The following is a 16,902-nucleotide window of genomic DNA, read 5'->3' as shown; positions in this document are numbered from 1 at the left end:
GATCAGCTGGAGCTGCTGCTTGCCAGCAGGAGTGGGGGAGGCCAGGGAGGAGGAGGAGAAGGGGGGAGTGAGGCCTTGGGGAAGGGGCTGGAATGGGGCATACCCGCTTCAGCACCCTGCGTGAGTACCCCCACGACCCCAGCCCACACCCCCAGCCCCGACCACTGCACCCCGCTCACATACCCCTGCCCTGACTCCTATACCCCCTCACCCAGCCCCCTGCACCCCCTCACACACATCCAGCCCCCTGTCCTGACCTCTGCAGCCCTCACACCTCCCCTGCCCTGACTTCTGCACCCCCCCACATCCCCACCCCCATCCTGAGAACCAAACAGGAGCTGCCCCATGTAAGTGCTCCACACCCCAACCTCCTGCCCCAACCCTTAGCCCCCTCCCTCGCCCTAGCTCCTGCCCAGACCCCGCATCCGAACATTTTTTTACAATATTTGGAAAGATCATTAAGTGGTCTGTCGAGACCCTCCGTGATTTTCAAGTGGTCTGTGGAAAAATAAGTTAGACTACAAGAACAATCAAGGTACCTCACTTTATTTTCATTTACTTGCTATTACTTATAGGAGGAGGAGGAAGAAAAAAAGAATGAAAAACAGGGGCAGGGGGAGATAAGGGAGAATGTTCTTTTCCTTGGCTGGGTCCCAAGGAAGGAGGAGCCCCAAAAATGAAGCTGAGCACAAGGCTGGGGGAATCCACTAACTCTAAACCCACCACTGGCTGTTACGTCACCTGGGCTGGGGATACTGTCAGGGCCAGTGTAACCACTAGGCGAACTAGGCAACTGCCTAGGGCACCAAGATTTGGGGGTGCCAAAAAACGGTGCCCCCCCAAAAAATTTTACACTATAATGGAGTCACATCTTACACGGGGGTTAGGTTCTAAAGTCACTGCATAAGAGGAAAATCGCATATAGTGAAAATTACCATAAAGTACAGTATACACTAGAACAGGGGTCCTCAACCTAAGGCACGCATGCCAAAGGTGGCACGCAAGGCGATTTTTTTTAATGGCAGGCTGCGGGTCCCTGCCGCCGCTGAGCCTGCTGCCGGCCTGGGGTTCTGCTCACTCAGCCGGCAGCGGGCTGAGCAGGGCCAGCAGTGGGCCAGCTCCTGCCAGCCAGGGTCCTGCCCTGCTCAGCCCACTGACGATCTGGGGTACCAGCCCCTTGCCAGCCAGGGTCAGCCTGCTGCCGGCCTGGGTGAACCTAATCCCCATGTAAGATGTGACTCCACTGTATTTATTTTTGAAAATTTATAAGCGTTGCTCTGGTGGGGGGGAGGGGAGGGGGCAAGGTGGAAGTTTTGCCTAGGGTGTAAAATATCCTTGCACCCGCCCTGGATACTGTGTCAGCTGATCCCCACAGTCTCCAACCTACCTGGGCAGTACAGCAGCCATGGCCCTGCCCACTAGCTCCTCTCCACTCCCTAGCCCACCTACCATTTCCTTCCCCCCCCCCAAGCCTTAGCCCTCTTACTTTTAAAAATGATTGCTTGCCCCTCTCCCCACCCCCTCCTCAGGCTTTTCTGGCAGCCCTCTTGCCAGGTATCCAGTTTTAGACTGGAAACTCCAGTAGAAAATGGGACCTGAGTGTCTGGTTAGCAGTGCTGACTGGAAACTAAATGTCCGGTTATAGGAGTAACCACATTAGCCTCCACTCCTCCCACTCCCAACGCCCACCCCAGAGGGCTGGAAGAGAACCTGTCCTGCTGCTGTGGGAGGAGGGGCAGCTCAGTGCAGAGAGAGACAAAGAGAATGGGCTAAAACCGAGTAGGTACCGGCTCTATGTGTGCAGGGGGGATCCTGTTTACCCTCCCCCAGCCCTGCTGCGCTCACACTTTACCCGACCCCCCCCTTGCTCCAGAGACCAACCTGAGCTCCTGCCCCACTGTGCTTTTACCCCCGGCCCCTTTTACAATCATTCCCCAGGGGAGCCCACAAATATGTTTGGCACCGGGCCCACAAAAAATTAATCTGGCCCTGGACATGGGAGCAGTTCTGATGCGGCTCTGAGCCGCTAGATCAGAGGTGGGCAAACTTTTTGGCCTGAGGGCCACATTGAGTTTCCAAAATTGTATGGAGGGCCGGTTAGCGGAGGCTGTACCTCCCCAAACAGCCAGGTGTGGCCCGGCCCTGCCCCATATCCGACCCTCCTGCTTCTTGCCCCTGACAGCCTCCCCGGGACTCCTGCCCCATCCAATCCACCCTGTTCCCTGTCCCCTGACAGCCCCCGGAACCCCTGCCCCTGACTGCCCCCTGCCACTCCATCCAATCTCTCCTCTCTTCCTGATTGCCCCCCTGGGTCCCCTGCCCCATCCAACCACCCCTTCTCCCTGACCATCCCCGGAACCCCTGCCCCTGCTGCCCCCTGCCGCCCCATCCACCCACCCACCTTCCTGACTGCTCCATTCAACCTCCCTGTTCCCCACCCTCTGACTGCCCTGACCCCTGTCCACACACACCTCCGACCACCACCCCGAACTCCCCTGCCCTCTATCCAACCCCTCCTGCTCCCTGCCCCCTTACCGTGCCTGGAGCACCGGTGGCTGGCAGCGCTACAGCCGAACCTCCCAGAGCACCAGGACAGGCAGCCATGCCACTGCACAGCACAGAGCACCAGGTCAGACTGGGATCTGCAGCTGCGCTACCCCAGCTCACAGCCCCGCCACCCAGGCACCCAGAGTTTTGCACCGGTGGCAGAGCAAGCTGAGGCTGCGGGGGAGGGGGAACATCAGGGGAGGGACCGGGGATGGAGGGGTTGCCTCCCGGGCTAGGAGCTCAGGGGCCAGGCAGGAGGGTCCCGCAGGCCATGGTTTGCCCACCTCTGCCATAGATGGTGGGTTTCTTTCCTCCATACAAATACCCTTATAGAGAAAAGGGCATTTGGACTGGGCTGTGGAAAGAGGAGTGGTCTCTATGTATCAGTCACAGAGACATCCCTTCAACCTGGGCATCCTTCTGCCTGTTCATTAAGAGCAGTCAGTCTTTAAATAAAAAAGACAAGATAATTTATCTCATAGGACAAGGGCAAAGATCAAAAGGTGGCAGAGCTGGACTCTGGTGGTTAAACCAGACACACTCAACCAAAGCAGGTCATATGTAGAAACTGGTTGAATTACAATTGTTGTTGTGAGGGTCATAAATTTGAATCTCTGGATCTCTGTTCATGGAAAATTTCAACCATAATGTTATTTTAACAGTATGTGTATGGGGAAGGGGAAAGGAGCTGTTACCCCATTAGCTGGTAATACAGTGTATATCTACTTCTAAGATAATCACTACAGCTGTGAGAACTTCATGCTTTGGAAAAACCGTTGCAAAAACTAACCATACACACAGGCCTCTCTCAAGTCCTAGCCTGTTCTATTCTATATAGATTATTATGCCTCACCCATCACCATAGTGTCTGAGTGCCTTCCAGTAGTGTGTTTTTTAAATATAGATGCTGCAATGTGTTTGTTAGAGAAGGCAGGTCAAAGAAGTGTGCCTATTACCTGGAGAAAAAGTTGGTGAAGGTTTGTAATGGTCTTTAGTTCTTGGGGGCGTTCATTCCCATGGTCTCAGACTGCCCCTGAAAAAACTCTGTTTACTGAATTATCTACCCCCTCCCCTCCTTTAAACCCACATTTACCTGCTTATCTCACAATCTAGTATCATTTCACTTGTACTGTGGTGCCTTATTCAGATCCAAATGTGGAACTACACAAATGAAGTGACAGCAAATACCAGCGAAGCTAACAGTCCAGTGTCATTTTAAACTCCCTGCCCTAGTCAATGAAACGTGCCCCCCTCAGCCTGTGCTCTCCTCTCCACCCCCTAGGCCTGGCTGAGGTTGAGGGGTGTGACAGCGCCGCCCAGTTGTTCACCTCAGGCCTCGTTTCCAGAGGCGCTGGGGGAAGACCCACAACACCTGCTACACTCGGGGGAGGCTGCTCGGCGTTTCTGAACATCAGACTCCTGAAGTCTCGCTGCCGGTGCGGCCCTTCCCCCGGTGCCAGGCCAAGCACTTGTCTCTCCCCTTCCCGCTGTTACCTGTGGCCTGGCGGAGGCAAACAGCGACCCCAGACAAAACCCTGCTGCACGTGCAGCGCTAGAGCCGCCTTCCGGCCCAAAGATCAACCCAGCGCCGCTCCATTACCTGCCGCTCCCGCCGTGCCCAGCTCCCGCGTCCCGGCCCCGGAGCGCTCTGCAGCGCGGAGCTCGCAAGGCCCCAGGGCGGAGCAGCGGCCCCGCCTCGCTGCTGGCCCCGCCTCCCCCAGCCTGCACCACTGGGCGGCTGGCGTGGACGGCAGCAGCTCGGCAGCGGGCAGCCGGCCGGAGAGCTGGTCGGGAGAAGCGAGCTCGGCAGCGGGGAGATCGGGTCGGTTCGGCGCCGCGGAGGGGAGGCGAGCCCAGGCGGTAGGTCCCCCCTTGCTGTGGGTCGGACGGAGCAGCGGGGAGGAGGGTTGTGCCCAGGGGAAAGGGGGCTGCCGTAGTTGTGCGAGGTGGTTTGTGTACAGCCTAGATCCAAAGGGCCCCACAAAGAGGGCTGCACTGCTCCGGTAACAAAGCAGCAGCAGGCCCCTGCACACACACAATCTCTTGCACTGGGGCTTGGATAGGGGCCTACCCCTGTATTTCTATCAAGGCTCCTACTTTTCAGTGTATGGGATCTCTGCTCTGCAGCAAATGGATCTAGCTTGTTTGCGGGCTTCGACGTCTGCCTTTGCCCTGATTGAATGTCAGATTGGCCACGATGGACTAGAAAACGAAACGAAGGTGAAGTTTTCAGATTCACACTGAATGCAGGTAGCTAGAGTCAGGATCTAGAGTGGCTATTGTCTGTGAGTGAAGCTCCTTTGTAGAGAGAGAGTGTGTGTAATCTCCCATGCCGCAATCAGCAAAATAGCGACGATGCATGATACGTTGGGGTTTTTTTTGTTTTTGTTTTTTTTGTTTTGGGGGGACGGGGGGAGTAAAGGGTTTTACCTGTATCTGCCTCTCAGTTGGGATATAGAGTAGCTGGCCTCTTGTTTTAACAGGGAACTCATTGCTAGTATATGATGGAAGGATAGATATCCCTCTTTTCAATGATTGGAGCCTGCCTCAAAATCTCTGTATTCACGTGGTCAAGAACTACAGGCCTGGGGACACTTACTGTGTTCTGAAACGTTTTAAAATTCCGTGGCCAGATTCTAATCTCTATTACCCTGAAGACTGTATCTGGAGTTAATTCCATTGGCTTCACTGGGTTTGCTCTGGATTCAGGCAGGTGTGACATTAGAATCTGATCTCTCTTTGGTAAATTGTGTGTGACAATGAAGCTGGAAGGGGCAAAAAGAATTGAGCAACACTTAACTTGATAAATGGCTTTTCAAACAGATTAACTGTAGCAGTGGCCACTATATGTGCATATGCATATGCGAGGAGAACATAAGAACGGCCATACTGGGTCAGACCAAAGGTCCATCTAGCCCAGAATCCTGTCTTCCGACAGTGGCCAATGCCAAGTGCCCCAGAGGGAATGAACAGAACAGGTAATCATCAAGTGATGCATCCCTTGTCACCCATTCCCAGCTTCTGGCAAACCGGGGCTAGGGACATCATCCCTGCCCATCCTCGCTAACAGCCATTGATGGACCTATCCTCCATGAATTTATCTAGTTCTTTTTTGAACCCTGTTATAGTCTTGGCCTTCACAACATCCTCTGGCAAGGAGTTCCACAGGTTGACTGTGTGTTGTGTGAAAAAATACGTCCTTTCATTTGTTTTAAACCTGCTGCCTATTAATTTCATTTGGTGGCCCCTAGTTCTTGTGTTATGAGAGAGTAAATAACACTTCCTTATTTACTTTCTCCACACCAGTCATGATTTTATAGACCTCAATCATATTCCCCCCTTAGTCGTCTCTTTTCCAAGCTGAAAAGTCACAGTCTTATTAATCTCTCCTCATACGGCAGCCATTCCACACTCTAATAATTTTTGTTGCCCTTTTCTGAACCTTTTCCAAGTCCCATATATCTTTTTTGAGATGGGGCGACCACATCTGCATGCAGCATTCAAATGTGGGCGTACCATGGATTAATATAGAGGCAATATGATATTGTCTGACTTATTATCTATCCCTTTCTTAAGGAGGGTGGGAATTGTTTTGCTTTTAAACATTCTGTAACTGGTTTTTCATTAATCAGATCTTACTGTGAAGTTTTGTTTTACAGTTGTGCTGTACTGTTCCCTAAGTCTCTATCTGGGCTTGGAAAAGCCCTTGCTGCAGCATGGTACCAAAAGGGGTTAAAAAAAAAAAGTCAATAGCACTAAATCACTTCTGCCCCATTTACCCCTGCCCAGCCTCAGCACTCAACATGGGAGAGGCAGCATCAGCATGTGAACTAGAAACACAATTTGCCTTAAATATATGCTGAAAATAGAGCTAACAATTAGAGTTTGACTAGGAGGTCTCTTGGTCAGGGGCCATCTGTAAAAGAAAAGGAACTATAGTCCTACTTGTCAGACTGAGGGGATGGCACCTAGAGTCCCTGAAATCAGAGGACCAACTAATTCCTTTTTCATTCTGAGACAGTAAACTGCATGGAATTCAAGTTACCATATGCGTCTTTCAGCTGACACCTTAGAACCGAGCTCTCACCAGCTTGCATTGACAATGAAAAACATATGAGGCTTTTCATAAGAGTACGGATTACACTATTCTCACTGCCTAATATATCCTCTTTCCCCTCAGTTCCCCAAGGATGGTCACCTCTCATATGCGCATCTCATACACCTTTTTCTGAAATGTGCTGAATGCCATTTGGCTGCTGTCTTCCACTCTAGAGGTGGCTGCCTTTCTCTGGTGCGGCATGTAGAACTTTAAAGTGCATTGAGATGAAAAGTTATACAATTTTATACCCATTAATAGTTTATAAAGAATAGTTCATCCATTGTGTTTCATTCCTCTTACAAAGTTTAAATGTGCCAAAATATGGCTTGGATTCTGGCCAGAACCAGGAGGTATAACAGATGTGGTATACCAGAGCTCATCTTTGTGGGTGAAAGAGTGTGTCTTTTATCAAGCTGAAATAAGAAGACCTTGCAGAGGCAAAGACCTGGGTGATTTCTACAATTTATATACAGTACTAGAACAATCTGGATTCTCCTCTTAAACTGTGTTGTTGATGGTGGGGACCACGATCACATTTGTAGGCAGAGAGTGTTTCTGATTTGAGCGTTGTAATTCATCCTTTGCATGTGCAGATTTGGAAATACGTTTGTGTAAGAACTCACTGCAAACAGCATCACCCCAGATGAATCTGTGGTTTGCAAGATCGATTGATCTAGCCATCTATAATCAAGCTAGGCTGATAACTTCGGTTAGCCTGTTTTAGGCGGAAAGAAATATCTTTTTCTTGGAAATGAATAGAAGTAGTTCTAGCCTTACAGGCCATGGCAGCATTTTTGTAAACAAGTGGTGGATAAAAATGGAAGAAGTCATTTTAGTACCCAGGACCAATGGTGTTGGGCAGAGAAGGGCAGGGACTTCTCCAATAAATACTATCTGCTCCACCTCAGGTGCCTCACAGGCAAATAATTAAAACTTTAATATTAAAATTATTGTGAAGGACTTTTCACTTAGAGATCTCAAATCACTTTGCAAACATTAAGCCAAACAAAACCCAGTCAGTTAGGAAAACTGAGGTACAGAATGCTTGAGTTATTCTAGTAGCTGAATCATGAAGTCGTGGTTGGGTGTGTGTTGTTTTTTTTTGTTTTTTTTTAAGTAACAAATTGCAAATCCCGGTGGTAATTGAACCTGGTGATAGCTACAAGCATGGCTGAGAGGTCTTTTTGTTTAGACTATTTCCATCACTTCACACTGATTCAACTGACATTGTAGTCTTCAGAGTGATGTTTGGGGGTGTGGTATGGATGACTGTTGATTTATGTGTGGGTTATGTTGCACTGAGAGAGTTGTATGGATTTGTGCAGATGGAGAATGAGGGGTTTGTGCTGCATGTGTTGGGTGTTTGTGTCTAGGGAGTGGTGCTGGAAGATGTGTGTTGATTTGTGTGGGTGGCAGTTGGATGCACAGGTGTTGCAGTTGGGACAAATATTCTACCATGCATGCAGTCTCCCTCATACAACCTAATGAAATTGTCATATGCAAATTTTCTGTACAGTAAGGGTGGTGACCAGTTGAATTACCTATGATGTAACAATGGTCTCTAGGGCACTTGGCATAACATACATACAAGTCATACTGTAGCTGTACACCACATAGGTGCAATTCGTAAAGTTAAAATGGGTGAGAACTTAAGAATTGGACAGTAACAGACCATGAATCCCACCGATGACTCAACCAGGGAATATTATGAACTTCAGCCATGGTTGTAACTGTTTCCATCACTACATACTGACTCTTTGGACATTCTAGGCTTCAGAATGACAGTCCTCAAATCTTGTTGTATAGATATTCAAGATCAAACTGAGTCAGTGTCAGAAGACGGAACTCTTGACTTCAAAATCCTGTGTTCTACCCAATACACATGCTCTTTCTAGCTATGTTACCCCATTATAGATTATTTATAATAATAGTCTCTCTCCTGGTCTTAAAATTAGATGTGGGATATACTGAATATCTCTAATATATGAATCCTGTGATATCAGTCTTCATACAATTTTTTATTTTTATAGAGCAAAATGAACGTAGGCGTTGCCCATAGTGAGGTAAATCCAAACACCAGGGTGATGAACAGTCGTGGAATGTGGCTGACATATGCACTTGGAGTTGGTATGCTTCATATTGTTTTGCTCAGCATTCCCTTCTTCAGTGTTCCTGTTGCATGGACCTTAACAAATGTGATTCACAATCTGGTGAGTACAGAACTCTGTCTTGTAACATACATTAAGAAATTAGCTGGCATTTATGTATGTACGTACATATGTTTGTGTGATGTAGAAGAGGAAAAAGATACAATCGACTCTAGGTTGTGTAGACAATGAAATCCTAAGTAGCCAAACTGTCTTATCTTCTGCAGTGAACTTATTCGCAATCGAGAGTGTTAGGCATTTACAGTGGAAGGAACAATAGGTTACTGTTTTTAACAAGGGCAAAAAAACAGAGAAGGTAAAAGATGGGATTATTGATTTTAGTGTTCAACCAAAAGCCTTTGAATCAGGGAAACCGTTTAAAATGTTTTTAAAAGCTTTTAGAAAATTAACCAGAATGTTACAAAGCAAGCCAATTGGCATTTATGATAAGAACTATGCACTCTGTTCTATTTGTAAGTAGATAAGCCTTAAATATTAGTGAGAGTAGCACACACATTGAAGAGAACATACTCTGTGTGTAACCCCCTGGTGTTAGCTATTAATCTAGCAGAAGAACTCTGAGGCAACAGAAAAAAACTCCAGCATTTTACACAATATTAGGATGGAAACATCTGCTGGGCTTTATGCTTCTTGTTTACACTTTGGAAGAAGAGATTATATTAGTTCTCCATAATTTAAAAAGAAACCCCTATCTTCACACAGGGCCTGATCCAACCCTCACTGAAAGCAATAGAAAGGTAACTGACTTCAGTGGACTTTCATTCAGGATTATAATTAAAATATTTGACCCAGATCCTGAAAACACTTAAGCAGTAATTCAGTGGTACTACTGATTTGTATAAAATTACTCACGTGCATAAGTGTTTGCCCACTCAGAGCCTTGAAAAATAATTCTCGTAGAGTCATAGAATTTAAAGATGGAAGATGATCTAGTGGTCCCGAGTCTGACCTCCTGTATATCACAGACCACCACCATCATTCAGCATCTGTGCACTAAACCCAACAACCAAAATTAGACCAAAGTATGACAGCCCACAGGAAACTAGACTGTTATGGTGCCACAGGCAGAGAGTAAGAGCGACTGAGGTGCACCAGTGCTCAAGGCCCCCACAATGGCAGAGAAATTATTAAGTGAGATATACCCAGATAATCTGGGCAACTGACTCACACCCACATGCTACAGGGAAGGCAAAACCCCCCAAAGTCACTGCCAATCTGACCTGAAAAAAATGCCTTTTCTTTTGCTCAAACTGCCTTTTCTGCCTTAGGATGCCATAATTTTGCAGTGATCATTTAAAATTTATAGATGTGAGTATAAATGTTATGTCAAGGTTAGAGAACCAGGAGCCACAGTCCATCAGCTTGTGCCACAATTGAGATTCATTTATCTAGCATCCTGAGACCAGCAACAACCCAGTATCAACAATAAGGGCATATCTATACATACAGCGCTCCTGTTGGCATAATAAAACCACCTTAGTGAGCAGTGGTAGCAGTGTCAGTGGGAGTTGGTGTAACTTACTTCGCTCAGGGGGGTGATTTATTCACACCCTTGAACGACATAAGTTATGCCAACATAAGCTGTAGTGTAGACATGGCCTAAGACTTTTCCCTAGATAGTGGCAGATCATGTAAAGTTTGCTATCCTAAAAATGCAGTGTGAGCATAGTTCTATTCAAGGGCTCGTTTTACTAACTCGACCAGTTTGTTTACTGCCACGGTCAGCCCCCTAGTGGGCCAGGCCGGTTTATTTACCTGCCGCGTCCGCTCCCACTGGCCACAGTTTGCCGTTCCAGGCCAATGGGGGCTGTGGGAAGCGGTGCGGGCAAAGGGATGTGCTGGCCACTGCTTCCCACAGCCCCCATTGGCCTGGGATGGCAAACCGCAGCCAGTGGAAGCTGCGATTGGCTGAACCTGCAGACGCAGCAGGTAAACCGTTCCGGCCTGCAGGGGGTTTACACTGGCAGGCCGCGTGCCAAAGGTTGCTGATCCCGACTAGTCTAAAAGTTACCGGGGGGCTTTATCACATTCTCTTCTTCACTACTGACTTTAATATTGTGTTTTATGACTACTGATTAGCAGCCCTGAACTTGTTAGAGCTCTTACTTACAGTCTGTTTCATCATCTAATCTTTGCTGTGTAATCTAGTGCAGTGCTTCTCAAAGCCGGTCCGTTGCTTGTGCAGGGAAAGCCCCTGGTGGTCCAGCCGGTTTGTTTACCAGCCACGTCTGCAGGTTCGGCCGATCGCGGCTCCCACTGGCCGTGGTTTGCCGCTCCAGGCCAATGAGGGCCGCAGAAAGGGCGGCCAGCACATCCCTCGGCCCGTGCCACTTCCCACAGACCCCATTGGGCTGGAGCGGCGAACTGTGGCCATTGGGAGCCACGATTGGCTGAACCTGCCGATGCGGCAGTAAACAAACTGGCCCGGACCGCCAGGGGCTTTCCCTGCACAAGCGGCAGCCTGACTTTGAGAAGCACTGGCCTAGTGGATAAGGCATGAGATTGGGAACCAGGAATCTTTGGTTCTAATCCTGGCTTTGCAATTGACCTGCCGACCTGGAGCAAGTCACTACTCTTCTTTGTGTGTCTTTCTCCTTCAGCCCTCATGCCCCCTTCGCCCTGTTTCTATGCTTTGTCTGTCCAGGTTGCAAGCTCTTCATGGCACGAACTCTCTTACTATGTGCCTATACCTGTACCTGGCACAATATGGCTCTGATTGGGGCCCTGAAGAGGCTACAGTAATGCAAAACATTAAATAATAATGCCACTTTTTACAAAAATTTCTTTCCCCAGGGAATGTATGTATTCTTACATGCAGTAAAGGGAACTCCTTTTGAAACACCTGACCAGGGGAAAGCCAGGCTGCTAACACACTGGGAGCAACTGGACTATGGAGTACAATTTACATCCTCACGAAAATTCTTCACAATCTCGCCAATAATTCTGTGAGTTCTGAACTATTAGAATCATTCTATCTTGTGTGTATGCTTGAAATTTTATATATATATATATATATATATGGAATAAAAACCTTCAATTAATCAATTAGTGGTACTTTACATCTGTTAAATCTTTTTCCTAATTTATTTTTGTTTCTATTTGATAGATTTAGAGATCATGTGTTTGGAGATTAAATTAGTTTACAGTCATTCTTTTCTATGCAGTTTTGAACCCCGTTATTGAAATAGAGGCCCAATTTAGCAAATATTAAAAAGCAAAAGGATCTGTAGAATTGGGCTCTTTATGAAGCTTAACAGTACATTTTCCTCAAAGTACCATGTGCATGCTGAAAACAGTAACTCGAGTGTCAGCATTTGTGATTTTATCTTTTGTAAGCATCAAAAGTGCCTATCTCACATTTTCTGTGAACTTTGCCATACTTCTTAATGAGTCAGATCCATAGCACTTCATGTCAGTTTTGCATTCTGCTAGTAGGACTGTTTCTATTTACACAAGTTATGTAACAGTGTAAATACAATTGATTAGAAACTTCACACACCCCAGCCAGTGTTGGTGGAATTGTAACGGCAACAAATATGCAAATAGAAGGAAAGTCAGTTAAGTACTAAGGGACCAATCCTACAAAGTGCTAAGCCGCACTTGCAGGATCATGTCCTACACCGCATTTGAAAAACTAATCAGATACCTAGTAGCCCAAGGACTGAATCTACTGGTAAGCAGCCAGATTTAGTGATAAGTTTCCACCAGCAAGATCCAAGGACAGTGTGCTGATGAGAGCCCTATCCTTGTCCCCAGCTGTTGAGAATCAAGGAGCATGCCAGGATTCCTAGCTGCTCAGGGCCTCCAGAGGCTTATATGGAAGATGCCTAGTTGTTTTTGATAAAACTTGAAGCTTCCTTCTGCTTTTCTGGCTCTTGGGGAGAAGGTCCTTCTTGCTGTTCTGCACCTTAGAGCCTCCTGGGAGATAGGATGCACACTGCCCTTTTCCTCCCTAGCCTTCTAGGGGAACAAGGTCTGTGCCAATCTGCCCCATCCCAGAGACTGTTTTTTTTCTGCCCCCTCCTCCCAACCTCAAATTAGTCCAATACCTACCTCTGGTTGTTCATAGACTTTCTAAGCATCAGCTTAATGAAATCGACCCGATTCTATCCTCAGGATGCTAAATTGCAGCAATAAAACATCTCAGAGTCTTGCTATAGTTGTCCTCTTCTACAGCTTGTAAAAGGTGTTAGCAGCAGCACTGCGCTGCCTGCAGACTTGGAAGGAGAACTCTACATTGGCTCATATTTAGAAGGCTATTTCAAAATCATCTGGGCAAGAAACTTCTTAAATTTTTAACACTACTACACAGAAATGGATGTCATAGTCGTCTCTATTTTTTCAGGGAAAGCCTACCACTTGCAAGACATGGCAAGAATGCAAGAGCATTTTTCAAGCCCTGGCTTGCACAATGTGTAAAAACGTCCCATTATACCACTTTAGGCAAAGAATACCCCCCTCCCCTCCCCAAAAGGAAACTCACAATATCACTTTGTTTTGTGGCTCTTTTTAGCAAAGAAGTAGACTGTAACAGCAGAAAAAGGGGGTGAGAATACCGGTTCAATAAAAGTGTGAGATAGCTGGCAAAAAGCTGGAATCTATGGCATGCTCTCTAACTTTTCCAGTTGAACTGGTTGTCAACTAGCTAAAATACAATAGCAAACTTGCAATGGAAACATCAAAAGGGTTGCAGACTTTTTTTTAATACTTTGCTGACTGATCACCAGTATACTCAACTTCAGTGTCCTCTTTGCTTTAGAGCAGGGGTTCTCAGACTTTTGTACTGGTGACCCCTTTCACACAACAAGCTTCTGAGTGCGACCCCCCCTTGTACATTAAAAACACTTGTTTATATATTTAACACCATTATAAATGCTGGCCGTAAAGCGGGGTTTGGGGTGAAAGCTTACAGCTCGCGACTCCCCATGTAATAACCCCATGACCCCCTGAGGGGTCCCGATCCCCAGTTTGAAACCCCTGCCTTAGAGGACTTCAAATGCCTGGTCACTGAGTTTAATTAATATTTATGAGAAATTTATTTAGGTTAAAATATAAAACTAACACCACTTTGTGCCATTTAAAACCTAAGTTCTCAGCTGGCCTTGTAACTTTTGAGTTTCAGAACCTCAGGTTGAAAGGGTAGGGGAGGGAAAATCTAGCTTTTGCTTTTCAAAACCCTGACCCTAGGGTTGTGGTAGAAAGATACTGGGGCCATAATTTGCTGAAAGTATAAAAGCATCTTAAAGCAGGAGAAATGTTTCTGTTCTGTCCTTACCCCACTCCCCAAATCCTTGGAATCCGTTCTTAGTCCCCTGATGACTTTACAGTTTTTTAAAATTCTCTTCATTTAACAAAAACCAAGATTTGTCAGCTCTCTTTACTCCCTTTGTTTCTGCAGGTATTTCCTGGCAAGCTTCTATACCAAGTATGATCCAGCACACTTCATCCTAAACACAGCTTCTCTCTTGAGTGTGCTTATCCCCAAGTTGCCACAGCTTCATGGTGTAAGAATCTTTGGCATCAACAAATACTAATTGGGAGATGTGAAACTGAAGCATTCTGACCAAAACCTGCCATGGCTACTGCTTTTTCTCAGGTGAAGGAATGGGTAGTCTGCTGTGCCATTTATCTAGTAACATACAATGAGATACTTTCACACCTGAGATCTAATTGCTACTATTTGGGATGCTGTTTGGAAGACCAGTAGACTTTTACAGGAAGATGCTTCTAAGTATTTAATGTGAATGGTAAATCTTTCAGAGAGAGGTTTTCCGTGAGGAACTGGGCAGGCCCAGCTCTAAAACTTAATCAGCGCTAAGAGAATACATATGTCCAGCCGACACAAGTGACTTGCAAAGAAGGTGTGAATAACTTAGTTGAAATGTAGGAGCAATTTTCACAAATCATCCAGATAGCCATAGTAAAAGCAAAGCAAGTTAATATGTAAACCCAGAATCCTCTGTTGAAGAATGGTGAGGCCTCATGCTTAGATTATGTAAAAGTAGCCAGTTACTGCTTTTGGATTACGTATAAATGGTTCACTTTTGCCAGTTTAAGGGTTGTCTGTCTACCTCTAGATGTTGCCAACATAGTTGTTTTTTTTTAACCTGGCAGCTGCTGTGATCTAATGGAGTACTTTTATGTCTATCTGTTCCTTAGTTACAAAGACATCTCCAGTCGTATATGTCAACTCAGGGGATTTCTGCATCAGCTTGCTAGCCCACTTTTTGTATACTAATGAAATGTGTCAACATTGTTTTATTTGTTTTTACTTTCCAGACAGGGCTGCTAATCTGTTTCGAGAAACTGAAGCACAAAATTTCTAAAAACAGAAAACTTCTCATGGTGTAGATTTGGGCAGTCTTCTTTATTTGACTGGTAGGCCATGTTTTAGTGGTTAAGAGGTCTGTAGTGGCCTTTTTTTTAGAGGAGAGGCAGTCCAGTTTTGCAGGTTGCTGGAATATCCCACAGAAACCACTTTCTTTAGCTAGTTAAATCACCAAGTAAAAGCCCAAACTGGTGGTGGGTAAACAGCCAAGCTATAGATCTTACCTGTATGGTCCAGCAGAAGAAAATGTAGATGTTTGCCTTTCCTGGAACACCTTGAGAAGAAGTTCAAGAAATCTAAATTTCAAGGGTGACTCCACTACTGTATAGTACTGTACTACCCTTGTGGATAATCAACTCTGTGATTAGAGTGATGGGTGTTTATGCTGAGGCCTCAGCATTTAGTTTTGTGTCTTGAAAAAGAGATCCTGTAAGATATGCGCAGTAACTGCCAAGTGAAAGCAGCTTACCACATTTTGAACTGGCTTGGATTTGGGGGTGGGGGGGAGAGGCATGTGTCATAAGAACTGTGTCCTTTAAGAGCATGGCCCTAGTTTAAGCCTTGGCTACAGGGATTGCACAGGATGTGTTCATGCAGCAAAACCAACACCTATATAAAGATTTGCCTTGCAAAATTCAATCAAGGGTTTAGCCACTGGTGGGCATATTTGTCTCCCTTATTAGAAGAATTTTTCTGGCTGCTTTGGCTGATGGAAGATTGGCTGTAAGTTTGTCAGCAATGAGCTATGAAACTTCATAGCAACTGAATGGCTCGTATGAACAGATGAATCTTCAAGTTAAACTAATAATTATGAACATAAAGTGATAACTGGCTACTTTAAAAAAATCAAGTTTGCTTCATAGGGCTATGCTAGCGCTCTGAAAGTGTCTTGTTTTTGAAAATGTTTTATATAAAGGATAAGTGATAATGACTTTGAGACTGGGAATCATATCAGCATTGTACTTCGTACTTTTATTCATTTTAGCAAAAAATTTACAACTGGTGATGTGCTTTTGTAAATAGATCATTGATAGTAACATAGGATTAGTGTTTGAAACACTATGTAAAACTTGCCTAGAATTGAATAGGAAAACCTTTTCAGTAATTGTGCAACACATCATTGTAGTAAGCTTTTTCCTTTTCTCCTCAGATACTTTTTTCCCCAATGGCTTACATGGTTCACAGAATTTAAAATAATATGCCCTATGATGGTTTTATTTCTTTGTAGTATAAAACAAGTTGTTCAGAATACACATCTGGCTTTATCATCTCCTCTGTAAGAACAAAACACTGTTACATGGTACATTTTACTCCAGCCAACTATTCAATTAATGAGGAAACATTAACACACACACTCTACCTCTACCCATGTAATTTCTACAGATAGCAGTTAAGGGTCTTGTCTCTTTGCATCACATATGTTATAGGGTACAACTGAATGATCATATAAGCACATGAAGAAAATAAAACAACTAGTATTGAGTCTACTTCCAGATTATTAAACCCACTTTAATGGGGCAGAGTTGTCAAGGATTAAAAAGATCCCGTGAGAGCCTTTTTAATTCAAGTGCCATCTCAACTCTCAGTCTTTCCATATCTATGCAAAAAAACAAACAAACATGAAAGTAAGGGACAAGTATAATACTGATTACGTGGATGGAACTCTGCTGGAAGCTTTTGGCGTATCAATATACAATAGGGAGAATTAGTACCTATAGTTAAGGTTACCCTGCACTCTGTTATAAGATTCTTATTGCAGA

General features: G+C 45.6%; 2 protein-coding genes across 6 annotated transcripts in view; one reads left to right on the top strand and one right to left on the bottom strand.

Moving 5' to 3' along the window:
• Positions 1–5,114, bottom strand: part of PMS1 (PMS1 homolog 1, mismatch repair system component) — a 101,178-nt gene extending 96,064 nt beyond the window's left edge. For 2 of the 4 annotated variants that reach the window (XM_045032236.1, XM_045032240.1), the window contains exon 1: positions 4,978–5,114. In XM_045032236.1, the coding sequence (XP_044888171.1) occupies positions 4,978–5,039 (62 nt within the window). In that variant the 5' untranslated portion in view covers positions 5,040–5,114. Of the gene's footprint in view, positions 1–3,875; positions 4,006–4,147; positions 4,184–4,977 lie in introns of those variants that run through there. The other 2 variants (XM_045032237.1, XM_045032238.1) reach the window with 2 other exon arrangements.
• On the top strand, positions 4,111–16,626 carry ORMDL1 (ORMDL sphingolipid biosynthesis regulator 1). 2 transcript variants are annotated; one of them, XM_045032262.1, is made up of 4 exons: positions 4,111–4,407; positions 8,677–8,856; positions 11,608–11,759; positions 14,213–16,626. In XM_045032262.1, the coding sequence occupies exons 2-4, from the start codon at positions 8,683–8,685 to the stop codon at positions 14,346–14,348; spliced, it is 462 nt and encodes a 153-aa protein (XP_044888197.1). In that variant the 5' UTR covers positions 4,111–4,407; positions 8,677–8,682; the 3' UTR covers positions 14,349–16,626. The 2 variants fall into 2 exon arrangements, with proteins under 2 accessions (XP_044888197.1, XP_044888198.1); XM_045032263.1 differs by lacking the exon at positions 4,111–4,407 and adding an exon at positions 8,259–8,287.
• The last annotated feature ends 276 nt before the right edge of the window (positions 16,627–16,902 follow it).

Source organism: Mauremys mutica, chromosome 10 (genome assembly GCF_020497125.1).
Source record: "Mauremys mutica isolate MM-2020 ecotype Southern chromosome 10, ASM2049712v1, whole genome shotgun sequence".
Lineage (NCBI taxonomy): Eukaryota > Metazoa > Chordata > Testudines > Geoemydidae > Mauremys > Mauremys mutica.
This window is presented reverse-complemented; position numbering and strand designations above follow the sequence as displayed.

Coding starts and splice junctions, on each gene's coding strand:
- ORMDL1 (XM_045032262.1), top strand. CDS start 8,683: ATGAACGTAGGCGTTGCCCATAGTGAGGTAAATCCAAACACCAGGGTG. Junction 8,857..11,607: donor CAAATGTGATTCACAATCTG/GTGAGTACAGAA, acceptor TTCTTTCCCCAG/GGAATGTATGTATTCTTACA. Junction 11,760..14,212: donor ACAATCTCGCCAATAATTCT/GTGAGTTCTGAA, acceptor TTGTTTCTGCAG/GTATTTCCTGGCAAGCTTCT.